Genomic DNA, 16,523 nt, shown 5'->3' with positions numbered 1-16,523 from the left:
AGAGCTTTCACACTGGCATGGGTTATGATTGGATTTATTTTTAAAAGCTCATTCTGACTCAGTGGTTCTCATCCCTGCCTGCACATCAGAGTCATCCAGGGAGCATTTCGACATCCAGATGCCCGGGCCACACCCTCAGGTCAATCAGAATAGTGTTTTGTCCTTGTTGTTGTCTACTTTTGTTTTTAGTTTTTTGTTTTGTTTGTTTATTTAAAGCTGATTAAAGATGATTCCAGTGGTAGCCAGGGTAAAATACCTCCTGGTCTATTAGGCAGAGAAAGGATTGGAGGGTACAGCAGAGAAAGCAGGCAAACCAGTTAGGTCAGGCTGCTGGGAGTGGTTTAGGTTCAAGATGGTGTTGATCCAGGATATGGTTAGGCCAGAGGAACTGCAGAGAAGCGGTGGTCAGATTCAAGATGTGTTTAGAAGGTAGAATCTTCCAGACTTTCTGGGCAGCAAGAAAGGGAGTGAGTTGGTCAAGAAAGGGGTGGAATCAAAATAATTTCTAGGTTTGGGGATTTAGTCTGCTGGGTGGAAAAATGTCAAAATTATATTAAAAGATTCAAGGCCAGGTGTAGTGGCTGACGCCTGTAATTGCAGTGCTTTGAGAGGCCGAGACAGGTGGATCACTTGAGGTTAGGTGTTTGAGACCAGCTTGGCCAACATGGTGAACCATGTCTCTACTAAAAATACAAAAATTAGCCGGGCATGATGGCACACGCCTGTAATCCCGGCTACTGGGGAGGCTGAAGCAGGAAAATCGCTTGAACCCAGAAGCAGAGGTTGTAGTGAGCCGAGATCGCACCACTGTACTCCAGCCCGGGTGACAGCCAGATGCTGTCCCCAAAGAAAGATTAGAAGATGAAAGACTGGGATGGGGTAGAGGATTATGATTGACTGAATTTAGCTTAGGACTCCAAAATGATTGGTCTGTCTGTAACCAGAAGTAGGGGTCTGTTTGGAACTTTGTGTATTCCTGGTTGGGTATCGGCAGGGCATGCCTGCCTCTTTGGGGAAAAGGCAGGCTTTTGGCTTATAGCTACAGTTTTTAAGGATCTTGGATGTGTCAGGAACTGTGCTAAATACTCATTTAATCCTCTTAACAATACTATGAGGTTTTTTTGGGGGGTGATCTCAACATTACATATGAGTAAATCGAGGCACAAGTAGATTGTAATTCACTTCCCCATGACCAAACAGCTGCTAAGCAGAAACGCTGGGTTTTGAATCAGGGTATAGCATCTTGATTTCAGAAGCCCTGCACTTAACCACTGCACTAGTCTTATGTACCCAACTTGCAGTTTAAAATGAGCTCATTGTGTTCACCTACAGGGGATCCATCTGGGCGTTTTCTATGGAGTTACTTATTCCCAGGTTACTGTCAACAGCAGTTTTCACAAGATCAGCCTCTTCCTGGCTAAATGTTACCTACACCTCCCTCTTCCCTACTGGGACCATTTTTTTCCAACCGAACTGCTGGAAGAATTGAAAGATCCTGAGCACAGTTGCTTAAATAAGTAGACTACATGCTCTGTGAAGAAATCATATTATTTTCTCAGAGGAGAGAGAGTTGGCCCAGTGAGGCAGTGATTGTAGGGAACAAACTTTCTGGTTTTCCATTTTGTTCTGCTACGAATGGCACATTCTATCCATCAAGGCCTGCTGGGAAAGATTTTGTCTTTCCTCATTGCAATTTAATTTTATCCTCTGTTGAACTCAGGTGCATTTTAAATATAAAACTGAACTCTTCAGTTAGCATTAATCTATGTCCTCCTTGCGATGGGGCTGGATTTTGTTTGGACTGCCACTTACTAGAAAGGAATTTCCCTAATTTGTGGATTTTAAGATGTTTGTCCACTTAAATAAGCTATCTGTCACCCCCCACCCTGAAGAAAACATAGCTTAACTGAGGCCTTTAAATCAGATGCTTGGGCAGCTTTAACAATAGCCCCCTAAAAGCAACTTTCCCTGGTTTGTCTGTGAATGAAGTACAATGTTTGGATGAGTTAGCAGGTTTATTTCATAGAGGATGACAACAAGGAGCTTAAGTTTCTCTTAGGGTATCAGGCAGGAAACCCCTTGCATGAGCCCGTGGTTTGGAGTAGAGGATGGCCTGTGAGGTGTTGCTTAGGGGAGTGAACTGATACTTAATCAATCTTCAGAGACTACATTAGGGGAGTCATCATTCAGTGCTGCAAAGGAAGCACAGAGTAAAAATACCCCCTCTTAAAAGTATTGGGGTTAGTTTGTACTTAACTTGACTGCCGTGGATATGAAACAACAGCTACCTATGCCGCTACCTTACGCCCTGCACCTTGTTTCGGGGCACCTTTCACTTAGGTTCAGTGCTGCAATTAATTGGTTTTTTATGTTTGTTTAAACATAAAAGCTACTGAAAATTTTATATCCCAGAATTGATTAGCGATGTTTATTTGCCCCCGTTGGGGTTTGCTCATTATTTTTGCCAAGTTTTCATGGTTGGAACTTGGATTCTAAACAAATCGCCTCTTTTCAAACTCTAGAAACGGTGATGTGACACAGCAGCTGAGGTCCATGAGGGGCAATAACTCATCTAGAAGGAGGGGAACCACCTTTTGATGGCTGATGGAGCGGTATAAGGAAAATGGTGATGTGTGGGTTCCTTACAGAAGCCAGGGACCCCAACCCCCTCTCTAGGAGCTAGAACTAGACCATCAGCTCTCTGAGGACAGAGCCGTGTGATTTGTTCAATGACATATTTTATTCCACTGCCCAGTTCTTGGCATATGATTGTCTACTGCTTACAACAAATGACTACGAACTCAGCAACTTAAAACAATACACATTTGTCATCTCACAGTTTCTGTGTATCTTCAGATTCAAGGTTTCTCACAAGGCCACAATCAAGGTGTCAACTGGGACTATGGTCTCATCTGAAAGTTCAATTGGGAAATGATTCCCTTCTAATTTTACTTAGATTCTTGGCAGAACCCAGTTCCTCAAGGGCTATTTGACTGAGGAGCTTAGCATCTCCTTAGCTGTTGGCCAAAGGCCACAGTTAGTTCCTTGTGGCATTATCGTAGCTCACTGTAACCACTAACTCCTGGGCTCAAATTCTCCTCCAGCCTCAGCCTCCTGAGTAGCTGGGACTACGTGTGTGCACCACCAAGCACTAGATAATCTTTAAAATATTTTTCTAGAGATGTTATGTTGCCCAGGCTGGTCTCAAACCCCTGTCCTTAAATGATCCTCCCACCTCAGCCTCCCAAAGTGCTGGGATTACAGGCATGAGCCACTGTGCATGGCCAGAATCTTTTGCAACATTGCTTTTGCTTTATTCTACTGAATAAAACTAAGCCACTAGATCTAGCCCACCCTCCAGGGGAGGTGATGACATAAGGGCCTGAATGCCTGGAGTCAGGGGTCTTTGGAGAATCATCTTAGAGTGAGCCCATCACAGCCTGCAGTAGACACTCAGTACATACTGGTTGAATCAATGAGCTTAAGGAGCTGGTGCTTGTCATTTGGACTGAGGGCCCATAGCATTTCCCCCCATCACCTACTTATATAACTGTAAAAGGGTATTTAAGGTCATTTAAACATTTTACATATAATACCTACATGATATTTACATGGTCTCCCCCCACCCCGCCCCCCCCTTCCTCATAATGCAAAATGATAATCTTAGCTACTCCTATGGAGGGATTTTTTTTTTCAACAGAAGGCTCAATCTGGCAATCTCTTTGATCCAATGTGCCTTGTCTCTTATATTTTTCATGCTGCATACATGATGGGAATTTAAAGCCATCCCCGCTCACTGTTTTCTGGATTTCGAGTCTTTTGTAAACGGAGTGCCCTGAGAAGGTTGTTGCTTCCAGGGAATGAAAAAACAAGGGTGAGAGTTCACATCTAGTGTGTTTTGGTTGAGGTCACTTGCTACATATGAAAATAGTCAGCTCTCCCTTCTCCACTAAGCCTTTGATATTGGTGCTTTTCAGTGCATGGCGAGATTATTAACAAGGGAAAGTCAAAGTTGTCCAGCACTGCCACACAGAATTGGGAGAAGCTTGCAGGAAAGTCGCTGAGCCTGAAATAAGCTTGTCTTGCCCCAGGCTTCCCCAGATCTCATCTTTTTTTTTTTTTTTTTTTTTCAAAGGTCATAACAATATCTGTGTGAAATAGTTTGCATTGTAGCTTAAGAAGACTCTAGGTCATGCTTTGTGAGGTTGAAATTTCTCTTTTGCTTCTCTCCAGTTCAGGAGCAGCCTGAACTTTGAGAAGATTGGTGGGGGTGGGATAGACAGGCTCTGGGACTCCAGCTTGAAATGCTGTAAAGGCTTTCCCAACACCTTCTTGGTTCTGAAACACAATGCATTAAAAGACAGAAGGACAGAAATCACCCTGTGGCCCCTATGGGAGTACCATTTGCCAGGCGCCCCAGCCATCCCACTTCCTTCCTCTCTTCTGCTCTGGCTTTGAAATGGCATGTTGGGTGAATCTAAAGCCAGAGGAAATTGAATTGTATGCCCAGCCCAGGACACTTTGATCCTCATGAAAATGAGAAATCGCCTATACTGACAATCTGTGAGACTGCTCCTGGCAAGATCTGCCATTTTTTATGGATTTTCTACCAGCCTTGCTGTTGCCCTGCAGGGATTGGTTTTTCCAGTAAAGCACTCCTCCAAGCCAAGTCTGACAATGAGATGGTAAATACTCTGGTGGGTTGGGGAGACAGGGGCAGGGGGCCAGAGAATGGTCAGTTTAAGTAGATCAAAAGCACAAAATTCATTTCCTCGAGCTGCCTTCTCTGACCATGAATCTCAATTCTCTGGAGATGAATAACCTGTGAATTAACTGGTTTCCATTAATATTATGAATTAACAGTAAGTAAGCCGTGTCAGTGCTCAAGCTGCATTTGAAGGGGGGAGGGTGAATCCTATTAGCATTTATAATTGTGTTTCCTTTTCATATTAATCCCTTCCCATGGCTGAGGAATTAGGAGTTTTCTCATCTGCCAATGAAAACCAGTCCCAGGAGTCTGTCCCTGCCAAATACTGGAAAATAGATGATGACACAGGGCCATACCTTTCGCCTCGGACAGCAGCACTTCTCCTCTGAGAAGCCTCGGTGACATTTTGCACATCTGTTAGATTAGGCTTAATGTATGATCCTGGAATTTAATAGTTGCATTTAAAGCGATTCTCTAGACCAGGAATCCACACTTGGTCACTCATCTCTAGCCGAATATCATGAAAAGTCCTACGGGTTTGCAGCGCTCCTTTTTCCTTTGCCATGCGTCACTCTGAATTGTGTCTCTGTGTTCCTCTCCGACTTTATTTTATGGTAGTTTGGGATGCCACATGTGCCAACACCTCTGATTCTGCTTTTTGTAATATCCCATTGCAGCAGTGATAGTTAGGAGACACTAGAAAATGATGTCGGAATGTCAAAATGGAAAAAAATACATTTCTGTATCAGAAACTAAGACCACTGGTTGTACAAGAAGGAAAGTAATATTTGTGAAGACCGAAAAGAAAAGTCAGGAGAAGAAAGGTGTTTTCACTATAGCTCAGTGGTTAGTGGTTTCATACTAAAATTGTCTTCTTGAACATGGCTACATTCCCTAAATTATTGCCAAGTGTTTACCTTGTTAATAAAGGAAGCCAGGCAGCAATCTCTTTCTGGGTAAGGGCTAACTGGCTAACTACAATGCAGGGATGCAACATAGCCAAGTTATAAATGCTTTGTGACAGCAATGTGAACCAAAATCTGGCTAGTGGTCACTAGGATGTTGAAGTCAGAATCAATGAAGTTACAGCATCCTTGCCACATGGCTCTTTAGGGAAGAGCCACAGAAGGAAAGGAGATTCAGATGTGAAATCAGACCTGCTGAGAAGTGCTTGCCCTTGTCCTAATACAGTAAGTTAGCTTCTGAATACACAGTTACCTGCTAACTGCTGGGGTGGGTGGGTCCTCATCTCTGCAATTCAGGAAGGCCCTGTGGAGTCTCTGGTCCTGCTGTTTGTCACTTCCTCTGCAGCCATGGTGAATGGTACAGCCATTCACCCTCAGTGTGCATAAATCCTTTTTTCCTACAAGAGGTTATTGGTTGGATGTGTTGTTTATGGGACTAAAGGAGTAGCTGGTGGTGTCGGATTCAAGGCAACTAGGTTGTCTTGGCCATCCTATTTAGCAGATGGCCAGGACTTGATAGATTGAAAATTATTAGGATCTATGTGAAGGGCCAAATGGTATGGGGACAGGAGAAGTAAATGGCAGCACATATCTGAACGCAGGCACATGCCATCTGATGGGGTCTCTCTGCTTCCTTTTTATTTCACTTCAAGCAAGAATCAACGCAGGCCTTCCTGTAAAGCATCCAGATAAATACATCTCTAGAGATTGTTGATAGCTTGGCTACTAACTTGATAATTGCCTAGATCTTTATGGTGGGCTATTAATTGAAAATAACATGTTACAAAGTTTAGATTTCATGAGCATTTATATGAATCTGGCCTTTAGTCCAAACCTACGTTTCAGGGTTTTCTGTATTGTCAGTGTCTCTATATACTTTGGTTATATCTAAAGACAACTGAAAAGCTTTAATTCAGAGCCCTCTGTCGAGTTTACGTGCCATCCTTTTGAAGATGACTAATGCCACGAAAGCTGCTCTGAAGTGGAAGTGCCAGGAGCTAAGTTTTGCAATGAGAGCACAAACTCTGCAGGGAAATGGGGGTGTCTGTTCCTTCTAGTCCATTTTAAGCTCATTTGTGCAATTGCTGCTTTCCTAGTATTACTGCATAACTCCTTTGATCTTAAAGTGGAAGGAAGCAAATTTCAAGAGCCAGGAGCAGTCCTCATGTGGCTTTAAAAGGAAAGCATATTATAAAATTGAGTGGGTGTCAAATAAAACATACATTTGGATCTTTTGAAATTTGAACTCAGGGAGGTATTACTTTCAGAGCCAAGCACGCTGACAAACTCAGGGATAAATTGCATTTGTTTGTCATTCATTTGAATTTGAGTGTTTAGGTCAACTTGTTGCCCAGTGTTATTTGTCCTTTATTGGATGTGGCATTTGTACTCAGCATTATACTCTAAGCGTTAAACGTTTAATCCTCATAACAACATTATGAAACTGTATCCCCATTTCACAGACAAGGACACTGAAGCTCAAAGCATCCATACCTGACTCAGAATTCCGTATTTTTCCCATCCATTGGCCTCCTCCATCCTAGATGGAGAATAAAATGTAAACACAGGTCGCTAATATAGCCCTCTTCACTGTTGTCGTATTTAAAAGCTGCCAGAATTGCTTAGCTTATACCCATGAACTTTTTTTTAAGTGGCAAATTGATTGAAACAGTGAGTGAAAGGGATTATTTCAGTTAGGGTTATGCCTTACTGGAACAAATCCACTTATTAGCATGCTCTTTGAATCCCCCACCCTGAGTTTTGAAACCAAGACATAGACCAGAGAATGAGCTCAGTATTATTAGTAAGTTACTCTGACCAGCCAATTATCTTCATTTTCTCTCCTTTTCTCCTCATTCATCTTGTCAACCCCCACCATATTAACCACCAATGAAGGCTATGAGAGCTGAATGGATGTTGTAGAAGGCTTCTCATTTATGCAGTGGTTTAGAATCTGGGGTCAGGTTCTTGAGCCCAGATGAGGTGTGAGGTCTGAGTATCAGACACAGAGAAGCTGTAATCAGAAATGACCAAAAATTGAACCTGGACTAGGCTGACGGGTTGTTTTCCTTTTGCATAGACTACAAATGTTATCGGTGTGTGTCAGTCATGGAAGGTTAGAAACACTTTCTTTGAGCCTTCATATTATCAGATAAGACTAAATGCATTTAAAAAGTTCCTGTCCTCGTCTTCCTTGTGCTCCTATCACAGAATGCCACACTGGTTAATTGATAATGAACAGAAATTTATTTGACGAATGGATCTGGAGGCGGGGAAGTCCAAGAGAATGGCCATGACATCTGGCAAGGCCTTCTTGCTGCGTCATAACCATGGCAGAGCATATCACATGAATAAGAGAGGGAACGTGAGAGAGCAAGAGGGGGCTGCAAGGGGGCCAAACTCACTTTTATAACAAATTCCCCCAGTGATAATGTTGATAATCTATTCGTGAGAGCAGAACCAGAGCCCGCATGACCTAGTCACTTCTTAAAAGGCCCACTTCTCCACACTGTTGATTGGGAATTCGGTTCCCAACACATGAAATGTGGGGAATGTATTCAAACCATAGTGGTCCCCCTGACTACAAAATATTCCCTCTAATTCAGGATCCAAATCAGAGTATCTGAGAAATGTTGCCATGGTACAGAAGGGATAACACTGTTTTGGAGGAGCACATGAGTTGATTAGGTGGCCAGCAAATGCTGTCTCTTGTAATGTGGAATTTTACTAGAAAAGCTTTAAGACAAACCATAACAAGGTATATTGGTTTAAAAAAGATATTGGTATCATAGCCTGTTTCCCATTCTTTATATTTGCGTACAGTCATAGAAACTCTAATGGCTAAATTTTGTTCTGTACCAAATGATTCCGATTAGTTAAAACAATTCATGTTATGGGTTAGTCGTTTGCTGATCAGTTTTTTGGGTATGGCCAGTTCAGCTCATCTCTGTAGACTGCAGATGGTTCCATTGAGGCTGGATCGTCTCAAATGGACTCACTCATCTGGGTCTGGTAGTTGGCAGGATTGTGATTCTAGAAGAATGTTACCTAGGACTACCTATGTCTACTCCTTGTAATCTCTCATCCTTTAATAGGCTAACTTGGGATTCTTCACTTGATCTTTGGATTCCAAAGAATCCAAATATTTTATGAACTTGTGTCTGCATCAGATTCACTAATTTTTCATTAGCTAAAGCAAGACACTTGGACAAACCAGTTTCGATTGAGATACACTTTTCATGGAGGAGGGCAAAGTCAAGTTGTGAAGGTGCATGTAACAGGGATAGAAGGAATGTGTGACTATTTTGTCATCCTCACAGATACTAGAGTAACTAACTACAGGTAGGTAAGCTGGCATCTCCACCAGACTGGGACCATCTTTTTGTCTATAGCTTCAATTTGATGTGGAAGCATTCTCTGAGATCCTTATTTTATTCTTCTATTCTGGGCTCTTGAAAGTTGGCCACATTTACTGGTTAGGTTCTCTTCTTTGCATTCCTAACCTATGATTCCATTTTTGACCAGGTTTTAAAATTTTGATCAGTTACTTGCTATGGTACAAATACGATGTTTCTTCAGATTTTGATTTGGTGTATTCTGTGCATGGTTACCTTTCAAGAATGTTTCATGCTTCAGTCCCTGGCTTGAGCTTCTTCTCAGGCAATTTGCAAGCACACTTATGCCAACTCCCAAGATTCTACCTTTATGATCTGATACACTGAGTTCCTAGTCACTGATTTTTCTTTCCTTTTTTTTTTTTTTGGTATCTCTAGTGTTTGCAATGTAGTAGCAAATTCCACATCATTTTATTAGTCTATAAAGATAATCCTGTTTTTAATAGCACTTGTATTCTGAATTTAGGCTCTAGACATTAAGCCGTAATCACTGTTAACTCATAGAGCATCTAACAAGGGCTTCTCACCCTCAAGCTCTGCGCCGTGGACATCTTAGGCCAGATAAGATGTTGTAGAGAGCTATTCTGAGCATTATAGAACATTTAGCAGCAGCCCTGGCCTCTGTCTCGATGTCAGTAGCCCCTTCTCTTTTCATCCTTCTCCCGCTGCTATGTGACAACAAAAAATGTCTCCCAACATGGTCACATGTCCCCTCAGTGGGGCAATATCTCCCCCATTTGAGAACTGCTGCTCTCACCTGAAGATGCTGAGGCTTAGGAGAGACAGAAATGTGTGGAGTGTGGTTTATTTTCAGAGAGGACACACTAGGAACAGCAATCCAACAGGGAAAATTTGTAAGAGTAGAAAGGAGTGTGGAAAATTTTTAGTCACTGTAAAATTCATTCTAGGGGTGGCTCTTGATTCTTCTGAATTAACTTGAAAGCATCAAATTGGATTGTGCTGCACAGTGGAAGGTTCATCAATATCTCAACTTCATTATGTGATGAGTGGATTAGATATAAATACTATCCTTGGGGAATGTCAGGGGAAGCAGGAGCTGTGCTGGCCATAGATATTAGATTTTTGAAAAACTTTTTATTTTGGAAAAACTTAAATATACATAAAAGTAATGAAAATTGTATAATGACCCATCCTATACCCATCACCCAAGGTCATAAATGATTGATTCAAGCTGATCCTGTGACTCGAGTCAGTGTGTACCCCACTCACTCCCCCTGCTGTTCACTCTTGGTTTATTTTGAAACAAATTCAAGATGTCATTTCATTTCATTTGTAAGTATCTCTATATGTGTAAAAGAAAGTACTTGAATGCCAAAATTGTAATATGCTGCTAGAATTTTAATCTTCTACAATGAGCAAGAATGAGTTCTGCTGAGTAGTATCAGAAAGTTATGGGAGGAAGACTGAAGAGGCTCCACTTTTGGGGGGATTAAAAACCCCAGGAGGAAATGAAGGTGGGAAACACTGTCTCTTCAAGCATCCCTCCCCTCCTCTTTTGCTTTGCATAGCTGTTAGAAATGCCCCCTAGAATATGTGATTTTTCACAGGGAACAGAGATCCTTACAAAGGGGAATAGGCTAGCAGGAAACAGAGTCATTTTCTATAAAGGAAGGAAAAACACAATCACCAGAAGATATTGAAATATTCAGTCAATGATAGCTTGCTCTCTTATGACTTTCAATGGCTTTTTAGCCGATTGGACCTACTTTTATTAAAACAAGGCAAGAAGAGAATCTTGCAGTTCCTTTTTAAGATTTTCTAGGACTATAGTATTTCTCTCCTGTTATAATGTATTCTGAGAATTTTCTTTCTTTTGATTTAGACTTCCTCACTTGATTTTATGATGTCATAAATCTCCTGCATTTGGTGAGAGCCGTGGTGTATGTGAGACCTAAGCACCTTGCTAGATAACATCTATTCTTCCCCTTCTCTTTAGAAGATTAAACTGAGACTGTTGTGCCTGACGCCAGAATGAATTTAACCAATCATGTTTCCTTTACATGTAGGTCAGTCCGAGGGACAATTCTGCACTGGATCCTATTATCCATGGGTTGAAGGGCGTCGTACATCATGGTAAGTATGCCACATGCACTTCCTTTTGCTGGGATGTGAAGGGCTCAGATCTCTACCTAAAGAAATCAGGTTATCTTGCAGAGGACAGAGGGTGACACCTATTCCTCATCCCCTGATGTTGAAGGGCATTAGAGCCATTATTTGATGGGTAAAGAGCCACCCATTTATTACCCACAAATGGGTCTGGGTTAACAGTAAGCAATTTGTTTCTCTTCAGGTACCAGTTTGAATGCATATGTTATAAATCAGAACACACTAAGATGTACTATTCTTATGTGTTGAACTTGCCATTTGTTTCATATCTCTCCCAAAAATATTCTTATTTCAGTTGTCTTTTAACCTATAAATGTTGGGTTTGCGTCTCAGATCTGGGGAAGCATTTTAAGTAGCCAGACAAGTTATTAAACTTTGCAGCATGTGAGCAAGCGTCATGCAGCTACTAGAATGGAAAAGGCCAGGCTGCTGTTCTGTGCTGCAGACCTCTTATCTTCAGGCATAAAACCAGGAGAGAAAGTAAGATAAATGGGTTCTGTCTTTCCCAACTGGTTTTTATTGGAAGAATTTCCCTGCAACTTTATTATCAGCACTGCATCATTACCTGTGACATCAAGATCCTCTAATTTCAAAAGTACCCTTGTCGCAGTGAGGTGTGCAGTCTAGATGTAATGATTTGCAAAGTTTTAATAATCTAATTAGAATTCCAGAGACATTGACAGAAATAGCATTAGTAACCATAATAAATCTTCCCTTCGTCTCCACAGCGTGATAAAACGTCTTCACACTTTTTGGGGAGGATTGTCTTTAGACATTAGCCAACTCTGTAGAGCTTAACAAACATCTTCCACTTCCCTTCCACCTCTCTTTCAGTGAAATGAAAACCAGTTGTCAGGGGCCAGTTAGAGCAAGTAGGATTTTGGATTAATTGTTCCGTTCACAAAATTGGACAGTCATGCAGCAGGTAACAATAATAAACCTACTGAAAGTAGAAAAATAGGGTTACTGAAAACGCCACGTAGAGGTTTTCATTTTAAAATATTTCCATTGCTTCTTCCCAATCCTTAGTTTCTGGAAAAGCACTGATTCCATTCTTAAGGGCTCTTACCTCCCAAAGACGCCACCTCATGTCATAAACTTGGAGATTAGGATTTCAACATAGGAATTTGGTTAGGGGACACAAACTTTCAGACCACAGCAGAGGCTGTTACATATGAAAAAATTGTATCTGGCTCTGGGAGGGTTGCAAAGATGCCCAGGGTGTGGTTTCAATTCTGCTCTCTAACTGGGAAGTCAGACAAGATTTGCAAACTACGCTGACCTACAAAGGAAGTTCACTTATTTATTCAGCAAACATATATTGCATGCCCACGCTGTGCAAACCCAGATTTGGAACACTGATTAAGAAAGACACAGGCCAGCTCTCATGGACCGAGACGGGAAGTGTGCCTTCCTCTCCCACCGGCCTGCCCGGTATGCAGCCCCTCCCAGCTTATGCATTTGCTGTTTCCTCTGTCGGGAGAGTTCTTCCTTTGCTTGTGCCAAGGGTGTCTCCCTCTTATGCCTTCAGGTCTCAGCTCATATCTTGCATCCTTAGAAAGTTGTTTCATAAGTATCCTATCAAAATATTCCTCCCACCCCACTCCCATCAATCTCTGTTACACCATCCCAGGTTTCTTTCTTCAAAGCACTTGAATGTATCTGAAATAACTGTGCTTGTGTATTTGCTCATTTATCAGCTACTTGAATATCAGTTTCCTGAGGGCAGAAAACCATGTTGGTGTGGCACACTGTATCCGGCAAATAGTAGGTGCTCAGTAAATCTCAGCCAAATGACTGAATCAAGTAAACATACAAATAAATAAGTGCAAATTTCAAAACATAAAATGAGCTGAGGGGAAGGAGGAACTAAAGTCCACGTGGGTTTTGCTTTGATCGGGAAGAGAAAGGAAAATAGTTTTTAGAAAAAGAAAAAAAAAAAAAAAGCCTTTGTTGGAGGCAAGGTACAGTGGCTCATGCCTGTAATTCCAGCACTTTGGAAGGCTGAGGTGAGTGAATCACTTGAGCTTAGGTGTTCAAGACCAGCGTGAGCAACATGGCAAAACCCTATCTCTACTAAAAAAAGAAAAAAAATACGAAAATGAGCCAGGCATGATGGTATATGCCTGTAGTCCCAGCTACTCATGAAGCTGAGGTTGGAGGGCCACCTGAGCCCAGGAGGTCGGGACTGTAGTGAGCTGTGATCATGCCACTGCACTCTGGCCTGGGTGACAGAGTGAGGCCCTGTCTCAAAAAAAAAAAAAAATTATTGGCGTTAGAAGCATTTCAGTTGAAAGTCCTATAAGGGATTTGAATGATCTATTAATTTGAAGGAACATAAATAATCATGTCCTTCACAGTCTCTGGCTTGGGAACAATGATAGAGACATGTAAAGAGAAAAATCAATATAGATTTCTGTTGCAGCTCAGAAATGGCTTTTATTTCTTCAGCTCTGGGAGTCATATTATAATTTTAATTTCTCATTAATTTTTTTTAAACAAGAAGCATCTTATATGTTTCTTCAGCAGAAATGTGAAGGAGTAAACTGATCATATCAGCCAACGGTATTTAGCAGTTGGTCATTAGGGTCCTCAGTTAAGCAGACACCAGGGTAGAATTTGACGTGCAAGAGAGATTTTTGGCAGGGAGGGACTGCCTTGGAAGAATCAAATGGAGAAAGACCAGGGATTGGTGGGGAGAACGTCTGGGCCACACATGGTGCAGGTCTGACACCTCTGAAAGGAGAGTGGTAAGCCAGAAGATTTGGCTGAAGGCAACTCCAAGGAAGTCTCTGCCAAGCTATCAGAAAGCCCCAGAGCAAGGACTGCCCCTGAAAGGAGTCCTATGTTGGGAGGAACGGCCCAGCCCTTGTTCCCCACCATGTGTTGTCGTTGACTGGAGCCTCCCAGCAAGTGTAGCCTGGTTCCAGACACTGGGCAGATCCTGGAGTTGCAGCTGCTGCAGGCTGTCAGCTCAACAAGCTCCTCACAGCAGCTTGTCTCTGGAAGGGGAATCTCAGGGGTGCATGCTTAAGACTGCCACAGAGCTTCACATCTTCCTTCCAGAGGCATCTTTCTAGTCACACTCCCATAGTGCTCAGAGATTCTTAAGAGCAGTCCTGGCTCATTCTTTCCATAGTTATTGAGTGCCTAATCTCAGTATATCGTGAAGCTGGGCATTGAGACATGGACCTACCCTTACCACATTTGCATATGCTTGGGAGAGCTGTACAATTAAGTATGTAATGATGTTAAAATGTGGGAAGCGCTCTCTCTTCCTTTCTTTGCCATAGTGGTGTGTGCTTTACTCCATTTCTCGCCCTGTCTTCTCACGAGACTTTCAGGATTAAGCAGTTCCTGGCCAAGAAACAAAAGCAAAATCGTCCCATTCCCCAGTGGATTCGGATGAAAACTGGTAATAAAGCAGGTACAACTCTACGATGTTTCTAAAAGGAGACACTGGAGAAGAACCAAGCTGGGTCTTTAAGAAATTATACATGAGATGGCACACATATTTATGCTGTTTGAAGGCCACAATGATGTTACCAAATCAAACTGAAAATGTCACCACTATCTGGAGAATTTTGAACAGAGTTTCCTCTCTGGATCTGTTATGAAGGCGTTGGTCGGCTGGATCAGTAATAAATATGTGAGACCTTTCATTTAAAAAAAAAATGTGGGAAGCAGCAGACTTAACTCAAACTTTGGTGATTGGAGGTGTCTCAGACAAAGTGAACATTAAGACCTAAAGAGTGCATAGAGATTGTCCAGGCAGAATAGGGATGCAAGCAGGACCAGTATAGGTGAAGGTGTCCTTTGGTAACAGAGGGTGTGGTATCTTTGAGGCTTAGAGATGGTGGCTGATATGGTTTCTCTATGTCCTCACCTAAATGTCATCTTGAATTCCCACGTGTTGTGGGACAGACCCAGTGAGAGGTAATTGAATTATGGGGGCTGTTCTTGAGATAGTAAATAGGTCTCACAAGATCTGATAGTTTTAAAAGGGAGAGTTTCCCTGCACAAGCTCCCTTCTCTTGTCTGCCGCCAAGTAAAACATGCCCTTTACCTTTCACCATGGTTGTGAGGCCTCCCCAGTCACATGGAACCGTGAGTCCCTTAAACCGTCTTCTTTTATAAACTGTCCAGTCTCTGATAACGTCTTCATCAGCAGCACGAAAATGGACTAATATGGTAACATTGCCTCTCTAATGCTTTTCTAGGGAGAAACACCCTAGAAACCTCTTGACCACATAAAGTGCTGTGTCTTACGTGTTCATTTTTCTAGGCAAATTGCAGTTTTTACAAACTCAAGAGCAATGAGGATATATAAATAGAATGGAGTGAGGTGATTTGCCACTGATTCTAGTCCCATCTATCCCATCTATCTACTCATGGAGTGATACATGGAAGCACTAAAATGTATCTAATTACATTTTTTATGTGACCAATTATCAACATCCACTGGCAAGGAAAGATGGGGGAAAATTGTAAATCCCATTCACTGTATTGGCTCAGTCATTAGCAGCACTTTCTGTATATAAGAACCAGCAGTTGCCAGTGGCCATTTCTGATAAGAATACTGATTCCTAAGAAGCTGGTCTAGTTCTGATGTTTTTAAAGTCCATTTAAAAAAAAAATTCTGTTTGTGAATTGATGTAAAAATGTAGTGTTTCCTTCTAAGTGAGAGGTCATTCTCACTAAGTGAGAGGCAAGAGGTCAGGTGAATGTAGCGAGTGGGACAAAACTTCACAGCCCAATTCGTTCAAGTTTTGAAGCCTTAGGTTGTGCAATGTGTGGTCAGGTGTGGTGGTGGAGAAGACTTTTGGGATCTTTTTGTTGACCAATGCTGGCTTCAGGTGTTGCAGTTTTTGGTGCATCTCGTCAATGTGCTAAGCATACTATTCAGTTGTAATGGTTTCACTGGGATTCAGAAAGCAGTAGTGGATCAGACCAGCAGCAGACCACCAAACAGTGACCGTGATCTTTTTCTGGCGCAAGTTTGGCTTTCAGAAGTACTTTGAAGCTTCTCAGTCCAAGCACTGAGCTGGTCATCACCAGTTGTCATGTAAAATCCACTCTTAGTCACAGTCTGATTGAGAAATGATTCATTGTTGCGGCGTAGAATAAGAGAAGACAACACTTCAAAACAACAATTTATTTTTATTTTTATTTTTGAGACAGTTTTGCTCTGTCACCAGGTGCCAGGCTGAAGTGCAGTGGTGCGACCTCGGCTCACTGCAAACTCTGCCTCCTGGGTTCAAGCAATTTTCCTGCCTCAGTCTCCCAAGTAGCTGAGACCACAGGCGTGCGCCACCATGCCCAACTTTT

The 16,523-nt window shown here is 42.1% G+C and overlaps 1 protein-coding gene across 3 annotated transcripts in view; it reads left to right on the top strand.

The window, feature by feature from the left end:
- The window catches only part of PTPRG (protein tyrosine phosphatase receptor type G), a 770,883-nt gene that overhangs the window by 585,243 nt on the left and 169,117 nt on the right, over nucleotides 1-16,523 (top strand). For all 3 annotated transcript variants that reach the window (XM_017527402.2, XM_017527401.2, XM_017527403.2), the window contains exon 6: nucleotides 11,096-11,162. In XM_017527402.2, coding sequence (XP_017382891.1) covers nucleotides 11,096-11,162 — 67 coding nt within the window. The remainder of the gene's footprint in view (nucleotides 1-11,095; nucleotides 11,163-16,523) is intronic.

This window comes from Cebus imitator, unplaced genomic scaffold (genome assembly GCF_001604975.1).
Source record: "Cebus imitator isolate Cc_AM_T3 unplaced genomic scaffold, Cebus_imitator-1.0 Scaffold48, whole genome shotgun sequence".
In the NCBI taxonomy this organism is placed as follows: domain Eukaryota; kingdom Metazoa; phylum Chordata; class Mammalia; order Primates; family Cebidae; genus Cebus; species Cebus imitator.
Note: the sequence above shows the minus strand (reverse complement) of the source record. Positions and strands in the feature narration are given on the sequence as shown.